Here is a 21,316-nt window from a genome sequence, read left to right as displayed (position 1 = left end):
TTTTTTTTCATCTTGATCTTTTGTTAGCACTTTTATGAGTTCATCAGTTTTTCATCAGAGTTCTGAAAATGCTTATTCATTCAGTTCAGCAGTACAGTCAGTTACCAGAAACCTGTACTTGTCAGAGTCTTTTCCATGAATTTCTTGAAGATGAAACCCTTTTATAGGAACATATTTGCAAAATCATCAGAGTACACCCAGAACTGTCTGTAAATGACAAAAGACTTAAAAATGACCACAGTTAAAGATTTGATGAAAGTTCATAATAATGCAGTTGACAAGAAAATTAGTTATTTCTGAGATACACATTTTAAAGTAATAACTAGGATTATGACTTATAACATTATACCAGAACATATAAGATTTTTAGAAATTTCATGTAATGTCTGAAACATTTATATTAACATATTTCCATACATATTTCCATACAAATACAAATATAAGATTTTTAGAAATTTCATGTAATGTCTGAAACATTTATGTTAACATATTTCCATACAAATAACCCAATGAAAGTTTAGTATTAGTTGTTTTGTTTGTTTTTTTATACTGCAGGTTCTTATTAGGCATCAATTTTATACACATCAGTGTATACACGTCAATCCCAATCGCCCAATTCAGCACACCACCATCCCCACCCCACCGCAGTTTTCCCCCCTTGGTGTCCATATGTCCATTCTCTACATCCGTGTCTCAACTTCTGCCCTGCAAACTGGCTCATCTGTACCATTTTTCTAGGTTCCACATACATGCATTAATATACGATATTTGTTTTTCTCTTTCTGACTTACTTCACTCTGTATGACAGTCTCTAGATCCATCCACGTCTCAACAAATGACTCAATTTCGTTCCTTTTTATGGCTGAGTAATATTCCATTGTATATATGTACCACAACTTCTTTATCCATTCGTCTGTTGATGGGCATTTAGGTTGCTTCCATGACCTGGCTATTGTAAATAGTGCTGCAATGAACATTCGGGTGCATGTGTCTTTTTGAATTACGGTTTTCTCTGGGTATATGCCCAGTAGTGGGATTGCTGGGTCATATGGTAATTCTATTTTTAGTTTTTTAAGGAACCTCCATATTGTTCTCCATAGTGGCTGTATCAATTTACATTCCCACCAACAGTGCAAGAGGTTTCCCTTTTCTCCACACCCTCTCCAGCATTTGTTGTTTGTAGATTTTCTGATGATGCCCATTCTAACAGGAGTGAGGTGATACCTCATTGTAGTTTTGATTTGCATTTCTCTAATAATTAGTGATGTTGAGCATCTTTTCATGTGCTTCGTGGCCGTCTGTATGTCTTCTTTGGAGAAATGTCTATTTAGGTCTTCTGCCCATTTTTGGATTGGGGTGTTTGTTTCTTTAATATTGAATATTAATATTGTTTCTTTTGCACAGCAAAGCATTAAATTCTTTTTATACAGAACTTTTTAGGCAAAACTGAGTGACAAGAGAGGTTAATTTGGCTAGAACCTTTTTTTTTTCCTTTGAGATTTAGCCTAGTGGATTTGTTGAATTAAATTTGTGAGCTAAGTTTCTGAAAGTACAAGTGATTTCAGGGATATTTTCTTACATAGTATGGGAACCATGCTGAGTTTTCCACTCTTTGTGGTTTATCTTACCTGCCTTGTTTGTTGCTTTATAGTTTCCTTAAAAATTGACTTATATGACTGGTAATTAACATATTCTTTCTTTACTATCAGATTCGAATGAAAGGATCCCTTCCTTCATTGAGTCCTTTCCCTCAGTCGTTACTTAATTTCTGTAAAGGAGGTGTAGCATTCTTTCGACCTGGAGCAACTGGAGACCACAAGCTTGATGAAGTGTCCATTAAAGCAATAGGTTTGTCCAAAATGAGCTGCTTGCTTAGAAATTAGGCCTAAATATTAGTAATGATATATTTTACATTTGATTCGGGGAAGTTTCATGTAACAGAGTACTGTGCTGATAATGAAAAGACCGTGGAAATATGGAAATATATTGAGGGTCCAGTGGTCCAGTGGTCAAGAATCTGTGCTTCCACTGCAGGGGGCACAGGTTTGATCCCCAGTCAGAGAACTAAGATCCCGCGTGCCTCGTGGTGCGGCCAGGGAAAAAAAAAAAAGAAAAGGTATCTAAGATACATTAGGTGAAAAAAGAGATAGTTGCAAAACTGTATATACATAGTATGATTTTATATATCTTTGTGTACTTGTATTACTTTTAATAAAAAATTGTTTTATATTGGAAATTATATTTCTAATATTGAAAAATTTTTAACTTAAATGCCTATTATTTTTTTTTAATAAATTTATTTTTGGCTGTGTTGGGTCTTCGTTGCTGTGCTTGGGCCCTCTCTAGCTGTGGTGAACGGAGGCTACCCTTCGTTGCAGTGCACGGGCTTCTCATTGCGGCAGCTTCTCTTGTTGTGGAGCACAGGCTTTAGGCACGCGAGCTTCAGTAGTTGCAACATGCGGGCTCAGCAGTTGTGGCTTGTGGACTCTAGAGCACAGGCTCAGTAGTTGTGGCGCATGGGCTTAGTTGCTCCGCGGCATGTGAAATCTTCCCGGACCAGAGCTCGAACCCGTGTCCCCTGCATTGGCAGGCGGATTCTTAACCACTTTGCCACCAGGAAGTCTCTTAAATGCCTATTAATAAGTGATTTTCCAAATAAATTAACAATATGGTATTAAGTAGAGCTATGTGTATTGGCTTTGAAAAATATCTACAATATACTCTAAAGCAAGTAAACTACCAATAAATAGAGTAGCTTATTTACTCTATAAAGTTTTTAATATTTTCATGCAAGTGACATGTATGAAATATTCTGGAATAATATGTGTAAAAATTCTGTAAGGATCTCCACAACTTTTATATAAAGTATTGAGGATGAGCATGTTTCTTTTATAATCAACAGTATAAAGACATTTATTTTGGAAAACAAATAACCAACAGTTGTTATAATATTAATGTATATACTCATACAGCCTTCTTTCATATTTCCATTCCTGATTTAGGTTGCTTCAGAGAACTTTGTGCTTTGTGTTGGATGCTGCATGCCCGTGATAAGTTATCCTATAGCTGCAGGCAATATCAGAAGGCAAGAGAAAATGTGGAGGGAAAAAAGGTATCAATTACACAAGAAGAAGAAAAATAAATGTTCCTTGGGGAATTATTGCTTGATCGAAGAATCTAGTCTATCTGTCTAAAGTGAAAAGGAAATGATATCTTTCAATATCCATTTAGGACCTCGAAGTGAAGTTTGATTCTTGTATGGTTGAGCACTGTCTCAGTGCAGTGGAATGGGCTTGTAGAATGCTACCCTTCTCTCGGTTTTCTAATATTGAAGAACTTATTCAGGATCTAATTTTGAGCCTCATTGGAGAACTGCCACCAATCAGAGAGGTAATGTAAATGTAGGTGAAAATAAACTAAATCAGAATCAGAGACTGTAAAGAATTTTAATTTTATTTGTAATTAAGAATGATGCTCATAAAACTCATTTTTAAATTTTTCTGAAGGTAGCAGAAATTTTTGTGAAAGCATTTCCCAATCCTGAGGACATAAGGGTTCCTTTAAGAGAAAAATATCACTCTCTTCAACAGAGACTCAGACACTATGTTGTGAAAGGTATTATTTGTCATTTCTTAGATATCTGATAGATAAATTGCTGAAGATTCTCATTTTGTTTTGAAAGCATTTATTTTCTAGTGCTTATGTTTTTATGCATTTCTCTTTGGAGATAGGAGTATGAGAAGTCAGAAGCACTTCCCCATTACGGAAGCACCAATTCTATTGCTTTGGAACCAGACAAAGCTGACTTCATGTCATGGCTCTGTCAGTTAGTGACTGTGTGACCATAGGCAAGTTGCTCAGTATCTCTGAGCCTCTTTTCCTTATTTGTAAAATGAGTATATTAATACTTCTTTATGAATATGTATTGAAAGAGGATTAAACAAGATAAAACATATAAAATGAATATATAATGCTTTGTATAATGCAGATATTTTATTGAAAACTAGTGTTCTCCTTTTATGGTTATTTATGCTCCTTATTTTATACTATGCATTCAAGATGACCTTGTGAAAATTTTTTTTTATTGTGGTAAAATATAAATAATATAAAATTTACCATTTTTAAGTGTGCAGTTCAATGGCATTAAGCACAGGCATACCTTGGAGATATTACAGGTTTGGTTCCAGACCACCATAATAAAGTGAATAATGCAGTAATGCAAGTCACATGAATTTTTTGGTTTCCTAGTGCATATAAAAGTTATGTTTGCAGTATACTATAGTCTATTAAGTGTGCTCTAAAAAAAGACAATGTATATACCTTAATTAAAAAAGTACTTTATTGCTAAAAAATGCTAACCATTATCCGAGTCATAATCATAAGCAAGTCATAATCTTTTTGCAGTAGTAGCATTAAAGATCACTGATCACAGGTCACCAAAACAAATCTCATAATAATGAAAAAGTTTGAAATGCTGTGAGAATTAGCAATATGTGGCACAGAGACACGAAGTGAGCAAATGCTGCTGGAAAAATGGCACCAGTAGACTTGCTTGAAGGTTGCCCCAAACCTTCACAGATATTGCAATTTGTAAAAGATGCAATATCTGTGAAGTACAATAAAATGAGGTATTCATAATGTTGTAGAAATTTTTAAAGAATTCAAATTACTCTCTGTTTTAGAACTATAGTCTAGTTATTTAAGTCTAGAAATATCCTATCATTGTACATTATTGCATTAATGTACTTACATTGTATTTGTGATTTATATTTTTTCAGACTTTTTTGAAATCTCTAAAATGTCGTGTTTATGTATTAATGATATTTAAAAATTTTTATGTAGGCAGTCTTGAAAAACTTCCCTTTCTATTGTTTCCTGTTACTTGAAGTCAGAAAGGTGTTTTTGTTTCTTTGGCTAAAATTATACTTATTTTCTCTTGTGTGCCACTCTGTGGGAATGAGAAGAATGTTAGTGATTCTTTCTCTAATTATCCGGTTTTTGAAACAGTTAAATTACTTCTAAATTTTTTGTTTTCTAGGGCATACTTTTTTATGGAGTCACTTTTATTGTTCTTTAATGGACCTTTTCTAGCTTCTGCTGTTCTACCTTAAAAATATGGACCATACCTTTCTAACAGATATTGAAAAAAAGCATGATCTGTAAGATTGTAGAACTAAGCCTTAGCCATCAGTTAGATTTCATGTTCCCAGGGGGGACCAGAATTGGATCCCCTTATGTCTTGAGTTGAAACATTTTAATGAACTTTAAGGCCTTTTGTTCTTTTCTTTCTAGGTCCCCAAACTCAGGAAATGATGTCTGTTATCATGCATTCTATCCATAAAGTGAGGGTGAAAGCTCTGAAACGTGTGCAGAGAAATATAGGTTCTTTTGAGATGAATATATGGGAACCAACTGAAGAAGAAAAACCAGCTGAGGTTCTAGGTTTTGACACGTTTTCCTTGGGAACTAGTTTGAGCAGGAGCACACTCCCAGAACCAGGGAATTCTCTGGTCCACAGTGATGCAGATACAGCTGATACTTTCTCGGAAGCTTTGTCGGCTGAAGAAAAAAGTAGGATACATTTCTCTCAAAGGTACAATTGAGATCTCATAATAGAAAGCATTCACTTCCTTTGGGAACAAAGTACTTTCAGTATTTTCATGCAACTGATGACCTGATTTTTATTTCCAGCAACCTCACTGATTATATTATTACCACCCTCCATACCCACAAGAATGTTAGGAGTGTAAGATGAGACTGTACATTTGACAATCCATTTAAAATATTACTGAGATACAAAATAATTTTGCCACCTGAAGGTATAAAATAAAATGAGTAGATGAAATTCTAGAGTTCACTGGAGGACTTTTAGTTCTTTTAGCAATCTTAGACTTAAATAGTTCAGGATTATTTGGTTAGCTATATTATTTTTAGAGTTTCCAGGGAAGGAATTTGCAAATTCATCTTTTTTTTTTTCTCTTTGCACATTCATCTTTGAAGCTTGTCTGTAAATTGTTGAGAAATTCTTGCTTATCATTTAAACCTCTGTTACTTTGATTTAAGCAGATTTTTTTCTTTATAATTCAGTATCTACAATGCAGTTTATCCTTCTCATGATCGAAAGACTATATAATCAACCATAATCTTGCTTAAGTGAAATAATATCATCTACTTCAAACATCTGCTTAAACTGTATCTGGTAGTATCATAAATGATGTGCTTGTTTCACCAAGCAACTTCAGTGTTAGCACAGGAATACCTTGGAGGCTGCTTATTGTGTATTCTTAATAGGAAGAGACATGGCGGCTTCAGCCCAGGTGCCTAACTGGAAGCTTTCTTTTATTGAGGGAACTAGGGATCTGTGTTCTGCCCTAAGAACCATGTTGAAAGGAAACAGATTTAAAAGTAATTATGGCTGGCAGTTAGGTGCCTGCCCAACAGGTTAATAGCAGCAGAAAGTGTTTAGAAAAATACCCAACTTTTGTGTGGTAAAGAATCCTGAGGACAGTCCTGCTTCTTGCTATCATACAGGGAAGCTGAAAGGGGTAGATGCAAGAGAGAAACAGAAAGCTGTAAACTATGATGTGTATTGGTGGCTTGTGATTTTTTATTGACTTTGTACAGTATTTCTAAATTCTGACCTGTTAGAGGACCTTTTTTTTTTTTTTTTCCAGAAAAAGTCATGTTTTTTTTAATAGTGAAATTCCTGTGAACCCACTTTAATCTTTTTTAACATAAAATTTCCCTTTTGATATTAATCTGTTATATTTTTTGGACTCAGAATGTTCAGCTCGAGTGAATACTTAGAGATCTTTGCCCCTCATTTGAAAGATAGGTTATCAAGGCATTAAAAAACAAGAGGTATGACTTAACCAGCGGAGAGAATTTTTATTGTCAATGCTAAGATCATTTTTAGTGATTAAATGATCTTAATTTTGTCTTTTTAAATTTTATTTTGCTATAGAAATGCCCCAAAACACATGGAATTAACATTGACTGGTAAGCCCAATGGAAAAAAGAAAATATGTAATCAGAAGGAAAACCCTAAAGGAAAAGAAGATCATGAAAAGTTATTACAAAATGCACTTCCTGTAATAGGTGTTTGGGAATTTGAACGTGACGATGATGAATATATTAAATTCCTTGAACTCTTCTTGAGTTATGTTCTTGAAAGAGACCTACTTGGTTCCAAGGATGCTGGCATTCCATTTCTAACTAGCTTTTCTGGACATCTTAGAGAACATGAACTTAATTCTTTACTTTTTGATGTACATACAACATTAAAACGACGTCAGGGTAAAACCAAAAGCCAGAATGTGTTTAGAGCTGGCTCTTGCTTTGTTGTTGCTCCGGAGTCATATGAGTATGAAAAATCAGAAAACCAGACACTTTCAGCTTCTGTACTGGTTAATCAAGGGATCAGGCCTTTTTTAGAGAACACTTTGAATGAAGTCAATAAAAATGAAGGGAAGAGTGGGTTGTTTGGTTTAAAACAGAAGTCAGTTTACAGAATACAAGATGACAATGCAGAGAAAACTTTAATACAGAGATGGTCAAACCATAGTTTTTGCACTCCCAAGTCTATTGAAACTAGAAGATGTATTTTCAAAGCAATTCAATGCAACGATATTAACCCTCAAGAGGATCTTCCTCTAGCACTAAATAACACATTTGGCAGTATAAGAAGGCTGTTGGAATGGATGATAAGATGGTCTGATAGAAGACTGCTCTGTGATTTTGGTCTCACTGCGTCATCCTGTGAGTACAGTCCCGTCATTCGTGTAAAGACCTCTACAGCTGCCATTCTTACATCATTGTGGCTTTTGAAACAACCCTATTTTGCTACATATAAGGCAAAAAATGCCATTATTAAGGTAAAGAATTGTTAATTACATACAAATGAGAATTCTCATTTTAGATTAAAACTATATTTATATTTCGCTATCTAATAAAGAATCACTAAGTAACAAAGTTAATGACAATGCTGATTATAACCTGTATCACCTAATTTTTTAAAGTGGTTCCTTTAATTGTTAAAAATGATAAATTAGGGTTAAAGTGCTTTCAGAGAGGCTGTGAGGTTTTGAGGTTTCATGTGTGTTTATAAGAAAGAAAAAGAGAGAGTTCCCTGGTGGTCTTAGTGGTTAGGATTTGGTGCTTTCACTGCCGTGGCCCGGGTTCAATCCCTGGTCGGGAAACTGATATATCCTGCAAGCTGCGTGGTGTGGCCAAAATAAAAAAAAAAAAAAATGAGGAGGAAAAAGGAGATAATTTTAAGTGATATTACAAGTGGTATTACATTTCTATTATTTCTTTTTAAAGTTTTAAGGTTTTGTTCAGATGAGGGAGGACTAGGCAGCTGTTCAGTTTTTATTACTGATGTCTCATTGTATGTATTAGGGGATCATCTTTTCTTATACTATCTGGCAGATGAGGTTGGAGGGCCAAACCTAGAAAGGCAGATGGATATCAGTAGAGAAATTAATGCTTATGGGCTATTCTTTCTTTTCTCTACCCAGTGGCAAGTAAAAGGCTGCTCTTTTAACCTAACTGTTTGCAAGGCAAGTATTTTTTTCATAAATATCTTTTTTTTTTTTTTTTTTAATTTTTATTTATTTATTTTTAATTTATGGCTATGTTGGGTCTTCGTTTCTGTGCGAGGGCTTTCACTAGTTGTGGCAAGTGGGGACCACTCTTCATCGCTGTGCGCGGGCCTCTCACTATCGCGGCCTCTCTTGTTGCGGAGCACAGGCTCCAGACAGGCAGGCTCAGTAATTGTGGCTCACGGGCCCAGCCGCTCCGCGGCATGTGGGATCCTCCCAGACCAGGGCTCGAACCCGTGTTCCCTGCATTAGCAGGCAGATTCTCAACCACTGCGCCACCAGGGAAGCCCCATAAATATCTTTTGATTGAGTACTTGCTGTTGTACTCCAGAAAAAGATGGAGGTGAATTTCTTGGAAAACAAATTTCTATATGGTAAAGTAGTTGGGACATGGACTTTTTTTTTAATATTTGGAGAATTCCAATAGTATCTAAATTTGTTCTTTTTTGTTCATTTTTTTTTTAAGATATTCTTTTTTTTTTTTTTAATTTTTTATTTTATTTATTTATTTATGGCTGTGTTGGGTCTTCGTTTCTGTGTGAGGGCTTTCTCTAATTGCGGCAAGTGGGGGCCACTCTTCATCGCGGTGCGCGGGCCTCTCACTATCGTGACCTCTCTTGCTGCGGAGCACAGGCTCCAGACGCGCAGGCTCAGTAATTGTGGCTCACGGGCCTATTTGCTCCGCGGCACGTGGGATCCTCCCAGACCAGGGCCCGAACCCGTGTCCCCTGCGTTGGCAGGCCGACTCTCAACCACTGCGCCACCAGGGAAGCCCTGTTCATTTTTATTGAGGTATAATTCAAATTTGCTTTTGTTTCCTTTGCTTTTGGTGTCAGATCCAAAAAATCATCATCAAGGAGCTTAACTGTCTGTCTTTTCTTCTAGGAGCTTTATGGTTTCAGGTCTTACTTTCAAGTCTTTAATCCATTTTGAGTTAATTTTTGTGTTGGCTTCTACGTTGGCTGCATAAATATTAATTGATGTTATATATTCTTGATGAATTGGCCCCTTTATCATTGTATAATGAGCTGCTTTGTCTCTTGTTATAGTCTTTGGCTTAAAGTTCGTTTTGTCTAAATATAGCTACCCCTGTTTTCCTTTGGTTTCTGCTTGCATGGAATACTTTTCCATCTCTTCACTTTCAGTATGTGTGTGTCCTTAAAGCTGAAGTGAGTCTCTTGTAGGCAGTATACAGTTGGGTCTTTTTTTAAATCCGTTCAACTACTCCATGTCTTCTGATTGGAGAATTTAGTCCATTTACCTTTAAATCAATTATAGATATGTATGGACATGTATGGGCTTAATATTGCCATTCTGTTAATTGTTTTCTGGTTGTTTTGTATTTCCTTTGTTCTTTTCTTCCTCTCTTGCTGTTTTTTTTGGCCATGCCACACGGCTTCAGGATCTCAGTTTCTTTCCCGACCAGGGATTGAACCCAGGCCACAGCAGTGACAGTGCAAATCCTAACCACTAGGCCACCAGGGAACTCCCTCTTCCTCTTTTGCTCTATTCTTTGAGATTTGAATATTTTCTTTAGAGGTATGCTTGGATTCCTTTTAAAAAATCTTTTGTGGGTTTTTTGTTTGTTTGTTTACTATAGGCTTTTGCTTTGTGGTTACCATGAGGCTTATACTAAAACAAGTTATATTTGTAATAGTCTGTTTTAAGCTGATAACTTAACTTTGAATGCATACAAAAGTTCTGCATATTTATTACACTACCCCTCTCCCTGCATTTTATATTTTTGATGTAACAATTTGTATCTTTTTACATTGTATATCCATTAATAAATTATTGTAGTTATAGTTATCTTTAATACTTTTGTGATTTATTCTTCATAGTAAAGTTATGAGTGTTTAACTCACCACCATTACAACACTAGAATATTCTGAATTTAACTATATATTTACCTTTACCAATGAGTTTTATGCTTTCATATGTTTTTCTGCTACTAATTAGCATCTATTTGTTTCAGCTTGAAGAACTCTTTTTAACTTTTCTTGTAAGGCTGGTTTAGTGGTCATGAACTCCTTCAGCTTTTGCTTGTCTGGAAAACTATCTTTCCTTCAATTCTGAAGGACAACTTTGCTGGGTAGAGTATTCTTGGTTGGCAGTTTTTTTCTTTCAGCACTTTTAATATATCATGCCATTCCCTTCTGGACTATGGAATTTCTGCTGAAAAATCTACTGACAACATTATAGGGGTTCCTTTATATGTAACAAATTGTTTTTTTGCTGCTTTTAAGATTCTCTCCTTGTTTTTAACTTTTGTCTCTTGGTGTAGGTCTCTTTGGATTTATGTTATTTTTGAACTCTCTGGGCTTTCTGGATCTGATGTCTGTTCCTTTCCCTAGGTTTGAGTAGTTTTCAGCCATTATTTCTTTGAATAAGCTTTTTGCCCCTTTCTCTCTTTCTAGGACCTCTATAATGCATATATTGGTCCCTTAAGTTATCTGCACTCTTTTATTCTTCTTCCTTCTTGCTTCTTTGATTCCACTGCCCTATTTTTGAGTTCTCTGGTCCTTTTTTCTGCTTGATTTAGTCTGTTACTGAATCCCTTCAGTGACTTTTTCAGTTCAGCTATTGTGTTCTTCAGCTCTAATTTACGTTTTGTACTTTTTTTGTATTTTCTATCTCTTCCTTGAAAGTGTCACTTTGTTCATGCATTGTTCCCCTCATCTCAGTGATTGTTATTTTAGATCTCTATCAGGTAAATCACTTATCTCTTTCATTAAGATCTGTTTCTGGAGATTTATCTTACTCATTTGTTTGGAACATATTCCTCTGTTTCTTTATTTTCTTTGAGTCTCTTTGTTGGTTTCTGAGCATTAGATAAAATAGCCACATCGCCCAGTCTGAACAGAGTGGTCTTATGTAGGAGATGAAGCTCATCAGTTAGCCTGGCCTGAGCTTTTGGTTGTCTCTGAAACCTTTGTGATTGTCTAAGCCTCCTTTGTTTTTAGTGATTCCTAGTAATTGAGGTTATGCGAAGACCTGTCAGTGTCCCAAAGGGGTAGATGGCATTTAGCACCAGATGCAGGCTGATTGGAAGCCAGACCCTCAGACAGCATGTGGCAAAGTATGTAGTTAAGCCCTTCTTGGGGAGTAACCGGGAGATGGGTATTTTTGCCTGCTCCCCATGGTCTGGGCCCACGTGTATAGCCATTGTGGGTATTCCTGCACCCATTAAGAACTGCTTCCTTGTTTGCTACAGTCCTGTAGGACTTGTGAATACAAGCCCTACCGGCTATCAGAGACAGGTGATCCAGGGACCTCCCCCTCAGTCAGCAGCTGCAAAAACTGGGACAGCAAACGTGTATACAGGCTCCTTCTGGGTAGATACTGGTGACTTGGAGCAGGCTAGATAGAGAAGATAGAGGAGGTGTCCATTGGCTTCCCTGGTCTCTGGGGAGGGCTGTAGCCAGCCCTAGATGAGTGCTCAGGTGCGGGATCCCCAGGCAGCAGCTTACAAAGTATGCGGATGGACTCATTCCAGGGGAAGACTGGGAGATGGCTGTTTTTGCCTGCCCCTCTGTGCTAAGCCCTGTGGGGATAGCTGCAGCTGGTGCTCACACAGTTGTTAATAACTGGTTCTTTGTTTGCTATAGTCTTGTGGGTTTCATGGATACAAGACTTCTTTGGCTCTCAGAGCTAGGTGTTTTGGGGGCCTGACTCTCAAGTAGGAGTCTTAAAAGTTTGGGTACTAAATGTAGGGTCCAAACCCTTTGCTTCTTAGAAGCTGGAAGTTAGAAGTTCCCTCCCGCTTGTAGGGTGCTGTTCCGGGGTTGGGGTTTATGGTCAGATTGTGTTTCAGCCTTAACTACCTGTTTCAACATGTATTTTCTTATTCCCCTGATGTGTAGGAGTCACTCAGTGAGTTTCTGGATTTCTTTCAGTGGTAATTTTCTGTGTGTAGTTGTACATTCAGTGTGTCTGTGAGAGGAGGAGAATTCAGGAGCCTCCTGTGTTGCCATCTTGGTCAACACCCCTCCACACTTTTTAATTCTTCATTTGTTCTATTTTGAATTGCCTTCATTTTAAACTAGTTTATTCTGGGTTGAAGAAATTTTGTTTTGTTTTATGTTTTTGTGGTTTTTTTTCCTTTTTTTGAGATCAGTTTCTGTTATTGTAAGGTAGTTTAGAAGATACTGTGATATTTGTTGTCACTGAAATTTTTAAGTGTTTCTAGGTGATGCATACCTAAATTTCTAAGTAAAACAAAAGAGATACATTCCTTGTATTTTTAGCTGCATATATTTTTGCCTACTATGTCATTTTGAAATAATTACTAAATGTCTTTTTAACTGTGAAGAGAGTGAAATGAAAGCAACTCTACGTTTTTATTGCTATTGTTCTGTGGCCTGAAAACACTGGTGATACACCTTTCAAGTTTGTAAGGCTGATTTCTTTTGAATACTCTTTAGGTTGTCAAGCTTATTTTTTCTAGGTGGAATAAAGACTTAGTTATTGCTTCAGCATCAAATATTGAGTATTAGAAATGCAGTAAATACTTGATAAATGAATAAGAGACTTAATCAGGAGAAGTTCTGTGGAAAGTATTAATAATCTAAAAATATAATGAAAAGTAAGGGATTCAGTAATGAATATTAAGTACTATAAATGGTTTGTTTTAGGTGCTAGAGAATAATTACCCTGAGCCTCAGAATGGACCCAATAGAGAGAGTGATTATAAAACAGATGCTGGCTGTTCTGTTGCACTATCCACTCAAGGTGGGACAGAGGAAAGAAATGATCAAAATGAATCTTGTCAAAGTATCTTGAAGTAAGTTGCTGATTATACCTTCCTTTTCAAATACCTTGTTTGATGGTGTTTGGGCTTAAAGGAGAATTGAAACCTTGAAAGTTAAAGAAATGAGCATTTCTTTGAACTAGAGAAGCAGTAAGTGAGTGCTTTCTGAAGTACTTTAACAATTCATTACAAATTTTGTTTCTTTACGTGTTGGTCTATCTTATATCTTCTAAGAGAGGAGCTAATTCATCCCAAGAGATCCCTTTATTATGTTCATTGATTTCCTGTGTCAGAGGAAGTTGAACTAATCATCTCATCCATTTTTACGTATTAAGTAATACTACAAGTAATGTATCTTTGAATACTAAAGCTGAAGCCTTGGTAGCAGGAAGATTCCTTTGTGAGAATGGCAAATTTAGAAAAGTCGAAATTATTCTAATCCTTTGAGTAAATAAAAACGGGACATTCAGTTACTCATTGAACAACCTTTTATTAAGCTTCTAGTATTTGCCATACATGGTTAAAAAACAAAGACTTTATAAATACGAAAGCTTAGTTTGTTCTTTTTCAATAAACTGAATCAATTGAAAGCAAGCTCTTTGTTCCCAAGAATGAGTTATAATTTTAGCTGCTTCATTTTTGTCAGTAGAATGCCAACTGAAGTGAAAAACCCCGAAATAAAAGGAACCAATGATGAGATTATTTCTGTCACTGATGATACTGAAAAAGAATTTATAGATATTGAGGAGCATCTTTTAGAAGTAGAAACAGTTACACAGGAGGAAATGGATATATACCCATCAGACTATGAAGGTCAGTTCATTTAGCTAATCTTTTTTTGTTTGACCTTACTAATTTGATATTGGTGAATGATTATCTGAGATAACTTAGTCTTACATCTAAATTGGCATGTTTATAATAGCCTAAAGCCAAATATTTAAAGAGTATTTAATATTTATGAAACGTTAAGCATATTAACTTATAACCTGAATATACAATTTTGGGGCCTTTTGCCTTGCTGTGTAATTATTATGGGTCTCCTCATTGCTGTGAACCAATTCTATGAACCTTTCCTTGGCAGTCTTCTTTAAAACAGAAACTCTCAGAGCTTTGTATGGAGTTATACACACTGACATGAGGCCTCTCAAGGCTCACCTGTGATTCACTTGATGAAGAGGGGTTGTCTCTAGGTGTTTAAAGATATTTTTGTAAGGAGGATAGAAAATGTTTCTGCCATTATATTTGTTTCCTATAATATTTCTGAACATTCTAAAAAGAAAATTGATTATTTTTCAAAAGGTCAGTTTTCTCTTCCTTCTTGTTTCCGTGTAGAGGATGCCAAAGAATCTGTTGGAATTGTTAAAAGTCCCAGTATTGCCTCTTACATGCAGATGCAGACTTTACCACAGCATTTAGAAGAAGTAAGTCTGTTAAGCAGTGGATAAAGTTACTTAAATTATGCTATGGTAACACTATAGTGTTTTATTCAATATATCCAACCAAGGCTATTATCTCTTAAAAGTGTACTGTGGATTGTAGAGTGTAGCCATGCAGCATTTTTCTTTCACTGAAATTCTATTATTAGTTAGATGTCTAATAATTTCAGGCAATGAAATGTTAATTTCATAAACTGCTGTAGTAAATTAATTTAATCAAGAGTGATGCAAGTGTTCCATATTCAGGACGTATAATTCAGCAGTAGTGTGCAGTTTTTACACGTACATGCACTTTTATGTATTATTTGTTTTCTCAAAACTCTATACACTGGATTTCCAGGTAGAACACAGACATCTCTAATTATTGAAACAATTCCTTTAAGAAAGATTTTTTTTTTTTCTTCTGATTTTCTAGTTGTTTTCATAGTGTACAGTTGGCCCTTGAACAACATGGCAGTTAGGGGCTTTGACCCCCATGCAGTCAAAAATCCTCATCCATTCATCCCTTAGTATTCACGGAGGATTGGTTCCAGGACCTGGCGCGGATTCAGCCAACCCCAGATGGTGTAGTGTATTTACTGAAAAAAAATCCGCATATAAGTGCACCCCCTTAGTTCAGACCAGTGTTGTTCAAAGGTCAGTTGTACTTACTTATGTAGTGATGTGTGTGTAATTTACAAATACATTGTAAATACATTGTAAATTTCTAGTGACATCATTTGTCTTTGTAGTTTAATATGCTCAGTGGCTCAGGGTGATGGGCCAAAGGCATCACAGTATAAAGGTCTAGTCAGAGCAGGACTGGGAGTACATTTTAATGTTTGGTTTCGCACTTGCTTTTAGACTGTTTTTATTCCAGGCGAATGGCTTATGTGAAACTCAAGATACCTAAGACAGTAATACCTGTTTGTTTCAACTGTTTTCTTTTTGGGTACTATTAATTTTAACAGCATTCCACAGGAGAGGTTCAGTGTCCAAGGGAAGAACTGTTAGAGACATGTATGGAGGAAAAATCAACTGAACAGAAAGGGTAAGGGGGAAAAGTATGGAAAGCTTTCAAAGCTCATTTGGGATTCACTTGATGAAGAGGGTATTTTTTTCTCCTCATCACTGACAATATATATTTTATGGTGATACTGTGTTCCTAGTGAAATTGTAACCTCAATTTAATAGTAATGGTAGTGATGATTTTTAGTAAATTCTATGCTTGCTTCTAAATCTTGGTAGAGTGAAATAAATAATGATGTCTAAAATGCTTTTTGTTCACCTGTCACTATCAACCTTAGAGTAAAATATAGCTATGACTAGACCAGAGTTTACTCAGCTGCTAATTAGGGTACTCCCTTTCCATACTAATTCCACTTTTCATGGGTCAAGTAAAGAATCATTATGAGTCATATGTGTATAATCTTTCACTGTTATGGTATGATTACTGCACACTGTCCATAGGGCTTTGATGGACACAGACTCTGCTTGCTAGCTTATTATTGCTTCAAGGATAGCTGAAGGCAGTTTTCATTTGTTGCAGTTTGGGCATGGTTTCTTAATTTTTAGAATTTTTGATGTTTTAGAATTTTAGAATTACCTCAGATAAGAGAGGCAACATAATTAGATTTTTTCTCTTCTTTTTTGTTCGGGTCTTCTGTGGATAATTAACAAAAAAAATATGTTTAATGTCCTGTGCCTTTACAAGTAATATAGATACTTCTATTAATAAAAAACTAGTCATTACAGTTTCAGATGTGATAATGGGCTCTGTAGTGTTCCTGAGCAAAGTGTCTGCTTCTTCCTAGGTAAAATTTGAGGTCCCAGCTAACTTCATTTCCGCTCATTTTAGATTATATTATTTCTGTTGCCAAGCATTTAATAGTGTTCAAGTCGTATATTAAAGCCATCCAGACATATTCTTTGCTTTTGTTTGAATCTGTTACTATTGCTATAGAGACAGATGTAAATAGATTGTAATTATGAGCTAAGCATTACAGAAGATTAGAGGATGTTTAGACTCTTAGATCGTGGAGCATTAGATCACCTGGACCTTAGATAATGCGAAGAATATCTTGCTTCCTAATTGATTATCAATCTTTAATTATAGTATGATCGAAGGCTTTATAGATCCAGAACACATCACTCCTCATTCATTTTGTGTAGATACAAGTTCAGAAGTTTCTAGGTAAGAATTTTTGCATACTGTACCATATTGATATAATTGCAAATAGATAAGAGAATGAAATGATGCCTACTGTACCATTTTGAAATAATTACTAACATCTTGACCAAAAACTAAGAGAGTAAAAGATTTTCCTCTAACAGTTGTGTTTTAAAGACATGCAGGAACTATTTTAGAACAAGTCTTTTCTGGAAAAAGAAGTAGTGGATATATTATTGAAAGATGTTGTTCTTGCTCATTTTCAGCCTCTAGCAAATTTCTAATAGCATATGAAATGCTCCTAATTCTCTCATAGAAGAGAGTCATCCAGTTGTCTTCTGAATTTCTTTTACAGAAGTTGAACAGTGTGTTTAGTGTTTACAAATCGTGTTGAAATAGGAGAATGATATAGCACAAATTTGCTTTAAAAAAATTCTCCAGTATTAGAATTTATCTCCTTGTTACTTGTTAAAAGCAAAGGCCAATAAAGTTGTCTTAAAATAGGCAAGTCAGTTGTAACGCCTGTTTTTTATGGATTTCCCAAATATAGTTTTGTTATTGAAGATGTGAGATGCTTGACAAAAGGCAAATGTTATTGCTGAAAGGGAATTAATGTAAATCCAAATAAATCTAAACACAATTTAATGTGTTATTTTCTTTTTAGAGACAATGATCAGTTTATTTGGACATGATAGTTCCTGTTCCTTAATTTAGGTTATGAAATTGATTTGCTTGTACAACATTGAGTCCCTTCTATGTTTTAAGGAATCATCCCTAAACAATCATTTTATAAAACAAAAGTTACTTTGATTTTTAACTTTTATTTCTAAATAAGCATTTTTGTTAGGATTTAATTATTAATATCAACTCTCTGATTTGTTTGGAAATGAAATGTTCACAATAGTGTTGTTTCACATTTAATGAAGAACAGGAGTTTGCTCTATCCATGTTAGAATTAAACATTTTTTTAACCCATACTTTCCACAGTTTTCTTAAATCCATTCCGGATCATTAAATTTAGTCCAATAAATATATTCCTAACCCAAATTACGTACTCTGTACACCTAATCAGAATGATTGCCCAGGTCTCAAACTCAGATGCCTGTAGGGACCAGGCAAGTAAAATGAACGTGAGAACTGTCCTGGGTTGTAACACCATAGGGAGGGGACCATGGCTAACTAGACATTACATGTCCCTTAATTACAGCATTTGGATGAATAACTGTGCTGATGACAAATGTGTCTGGGGGTTGAGGGATAGAGTGAGATCGGCTTTAGGGTTTAAATTTCCTGAAAACTTCCAGAAAGCTTTTAAAGTAGAATAAAAAAGTAGGATCAAAGTACTCAGCTCATAGACATCTAATTTGTTTCTTTTTTGATTAATGTGTGTTTTTTATTTATATGCTTCCACATAGTGCACGGATCTCTGCATGTAAAGATAAATCTTCCTCAGCTCCACCTTTGGTATCAAATAGAGTCACTGTTGCTTCACAAACACCTGGGCCAACAGCTCAGCCAACCCAGAGAAATGAATCCAGGGCTCAGTTATCACATTATTCCGATTCTGTTAGGCAAATGCTCCAAGATGAAATGTTTAAATTAGTTCAGGTAAGCACATCTTCATATAAACAAGTAAGTCTACACATGATATATATGTAAGGTTTTAAAATATGAACAAAATTCCAGAGACGGACAAGTTAAAATTAAATTGCAAGGGGCTTCCCTGGTGGCGCAGTGGTTGAGAATCTGCCTGCTAATGCAGGGGACACGGGTTCGCGCCCTGGTCTGGGAAGATCCCACATGCCGTGGAGCAACTAGGCCCGTGAGCCACAATTACTGAGCCTGCGCGTCTGGAGCCTGTGCTCCGCAACAAGAGAGGCCGCGATAGTGAGAGGCCCGCGCACCGCGATGAAGAGTGGCCCTCGCTTGCCACAACTAGAGAAAGCCCTAGCACAGAAACGAAGACCCAACATAGCAATCAATCAATCAATAAATCTTTAAAAAAAAAAAATTAAATTGCAGGGCTTCTCTGCTTTGGGCACTCTTGCTTTCTTATTCAGAAGTCCTAACTCTAGGGACTAGAGTCTAGGCTGAGTTCCCTACTTCTGATGATGACTTTTTTTACTGAGCTCTTGGGGATGCAGAGCTGCTCACAAAAGTGAGGTGGGGGATAATCAAACCAGACCAGCGGCCCCTGCTCAAAGGTGCCCAAAGTTTATTTTCTAACACAGCCTGTCACATCACATTTATCATCCCCAAACCAAATGTTGGCTTGGTTTGAAATTGTCAGCTGCATTTTAAAGTATTGTTCACTTTGCCTTCCATCATCTTTTTCTCACCTGGTTATCCTTTCCTCTGTCTACCAACAATTTTTAAATATTTCCCTTTTCTATTTTATTCCTTAAATATTAATTTCCCTCAGATCTTATCTTCTCTTCACGTGTTCTATGTTCACTTTCATATCCTTTTTTTTTTAATCGTACAATTTTCTTTTTTATTTATTAATTTAATTTTTGCTGCGTTAGGTCTTCGTTGCTGTGCGTGGGTTTTCTCTAGTTGCAGCGAGCAGGGGCTACTCTTCATTGCAGTGCGTGGGCTTCTCATTGCAGTGGCTTCTCTTGTTGCGGAGCATGGGCTCTAGGCACATGGGCTTCAGTAGCTGTGGCACGTGGGCTCAGTGGTTGTGGCTTGTGGGCTCTAGAGCGCAGGCTCAGTAGTTGTGGCGCATGGGCTTAGTTGCTCTGCGACATGTGGCATCTTTGTGGACCAGGGCGTGAACCCATGTCCCCTGCACTGACAGGCAGATTCTTAACCACTGCGCCACCCTGGAAGCCCTCATATCCTTTTATGTGATGCAGTATACCATTTTTATATGGATAATTCTGGGCACTAATTTTGTGAGTTTTTCAAATATGTGTACAGATTTTTATAAATAAAATTCTTTTGTAATTAACTCATGTACAGCCTTATCCTGTATAGTTTAACACTGAATGCGCCTCTGTGGTGCCTGGGCCCACAGCCAGGCTTGTGTGGCATGCCCATGACTTCGTGACTGATTGGTGTCTTACCATGTGGACTGTGGCCTGGCCAGAGACCCTCACACATCCCACTGTGGGGCAGCCAGGACTGTTCCCATTCTCCTGGCATGCCCATACCCCTCCTCATGCCCTGCCCACACCCCTCCTCCAATAGAGACCTATGCCCTCCACGACAGCTCCCCATGTGCTGTTGCTGGGATGTTTATACTAAAAAAAAAAATCTTTGAACTATGGGTCCTGATGGGAATACTTTTTCAGCATGTCCCACTGTCCCATGGAACTTATTGAAACTGATTTTATTCTTATTCTTCTGAGTCTCTTCTTTCCCCTTTCTATTTACTAGCATGACCTATTTTACCTGCTTAAAGTTTTAGAAGCATTTGTCAAACTTGTTTTTTGGATTACCTAGGGACTTTGCTGGTCACTGCCCTGTATATTTAACAAATTCTCCAGATAATTCTGGAGAAGATTAAGAATCACTGTCTTAGAGAGTCATCTTTACCTTCTTTCACTATGCATATCCAGTGTTTTACTATGCCCTCTTGACTCTTTTGCCCACATTGTATGTCAGTACAGTTACTTGCTATTTCTATAGTGGTAGCCAACCTTAGGTTTTTAGAACTTCATACTTCCATTGTCTCATATATGCATTTCTGAGACATTCTTCCCCAGATATTGTTTTAATACTCTTATTTTCCTGCTTTAAAATCTTCAGTAAATTTCAGGCACAGATTTGTATACTATATGATATCAATCATGTTTTAAAAATACAAAGAATGGAACTTCCCTGGTGGCTCAGTGGTTAGGCATCTGCCTGCCAATGCAGGGGACACGGGTTCGAACCCTGATCTGGGAAGATCCCTCATGCTGCAGAGCAACTAAGCCCATGCGCCACAACTACTGAGCCTGCACTCTAGAGCCCATGAGCCACAACTGCTGAGCCCAAGTGCCACAACTACTGAAGCCCATGTGCCTAGAGACCATGCTCCGCAACAAGAGAAGACACCACAGTGAGAAGCATGCGCACCGCAATGAAGAGTAGTCCTCACTCACTGCAACTAGAGAAAGCCCACAGCAACGAAGACCCAAAGCAGCCAAAAATAAATAAATAAATAAATAAATAAATAAATAATAAAAAAATAAAAATACGAAGAATGAAAGGATATACACTAAAAATGTTAATACTAGTTATCTTTGGGAATAAGATTATGAATCATTTTTATTTTCTTTTTTGTCCTTTTTTTTTCTGTAATAAGCATATATTTCTTTTGTAATTGAAGGAAACCTACATTTTTTTTTAAACCCACAGTGTTTCCTTATTGGCTTGTTTTAAGAAGTGC

At 36.4% G+C, this 21,316-nt stretch overlaps 1 protein-coding gene across 9 annotated transcripts in view; it reads left to right on the top strand.

Moving 5' to 3' along the window:
• CPLANE1 (ciliogenesis and planar polarity effector 1) overlaps positions 1 to 21,316 on the top strand; it is a 132,890-nt gene that overhangs the window by 41,584 nt on the left and 69,990 nt on the right. For 7 of the 9 annotated variants that reach the window (XM_036846416.1, XM_036846410.1, XM_036846415.1 and 4 more), the window contains 12 exons: positions 1,710 to 1,848; positions 3,003 to 3,112; positions 3,232 to 3,390; positions 3,507 to 3,615; positions 5,293 to 5,593; positions 6,965 to 7,874; positions 13,238 to 13,386; positions 14,000 to 14,166; positions 14,686 to 14,774; positions 15,740 to 15,819; positions 16,885 to 16,962; positions 18,354 to 18,546. In XM_036846416.1, coding sequence (XP_036702311.1) covers positions 1,710 to 1,848; positions 3,003 to 3,112; positions 3,232 to 3,390; positions 3,507 to 3,615; positions 5,293 to 5,593; positions 6,965 to 7,874; positions 13,238 to 13,386; positions 14,000 to 14,166; positions 14,686 to 14,774; positions 15,740 to 15,819; positions 16,885 to 16,962; positions 18,354 to 18,546 — 2,484 coding nt within the window. The remainder of the gene's footprint in view (positions 1 to 1,709; positions 1,849 to 3,002; positions 3,113 to 3,231; positions 3,391 to 3,506; positions 3,616 to 5,292; positions 5,594 to 6,964; positions 7,875 to 13,237; positions 13,387 to 13,999; positions 14,167 to 14,685; positions 14,775 to 15,739; positions 15,820 to 16,884; positions 16,963 to 18,353; positions 18,547 to 21,316) is intronic. The other 2 variants (XM_036846408.1, XM_036846411.1) reach the window with 2 other exon arrangements.

The sequence above is a fragment of the Balaenoptera musculus genome, chromosome 3 (assembly GCF_009873245.2).
Source record: "Balaenoptera musculus isolate JJ_BM4_2016_0621 chromosome 3, mBalMus1.pri.v3, whole genome shotgun sequence".
NCBI classification, from domain to species: domain Eukaryota; kingdom Metazoa; phylum Chordata; class Mammalia; order Artiodactyla; family Balaenopteridae; genus Balaenoptera; species Balaenoptera musculus.
Note: the sequence above shows the minus strand (reverse complement) of the source record. Positions and strands in the feature narration are given on the sequence as shown.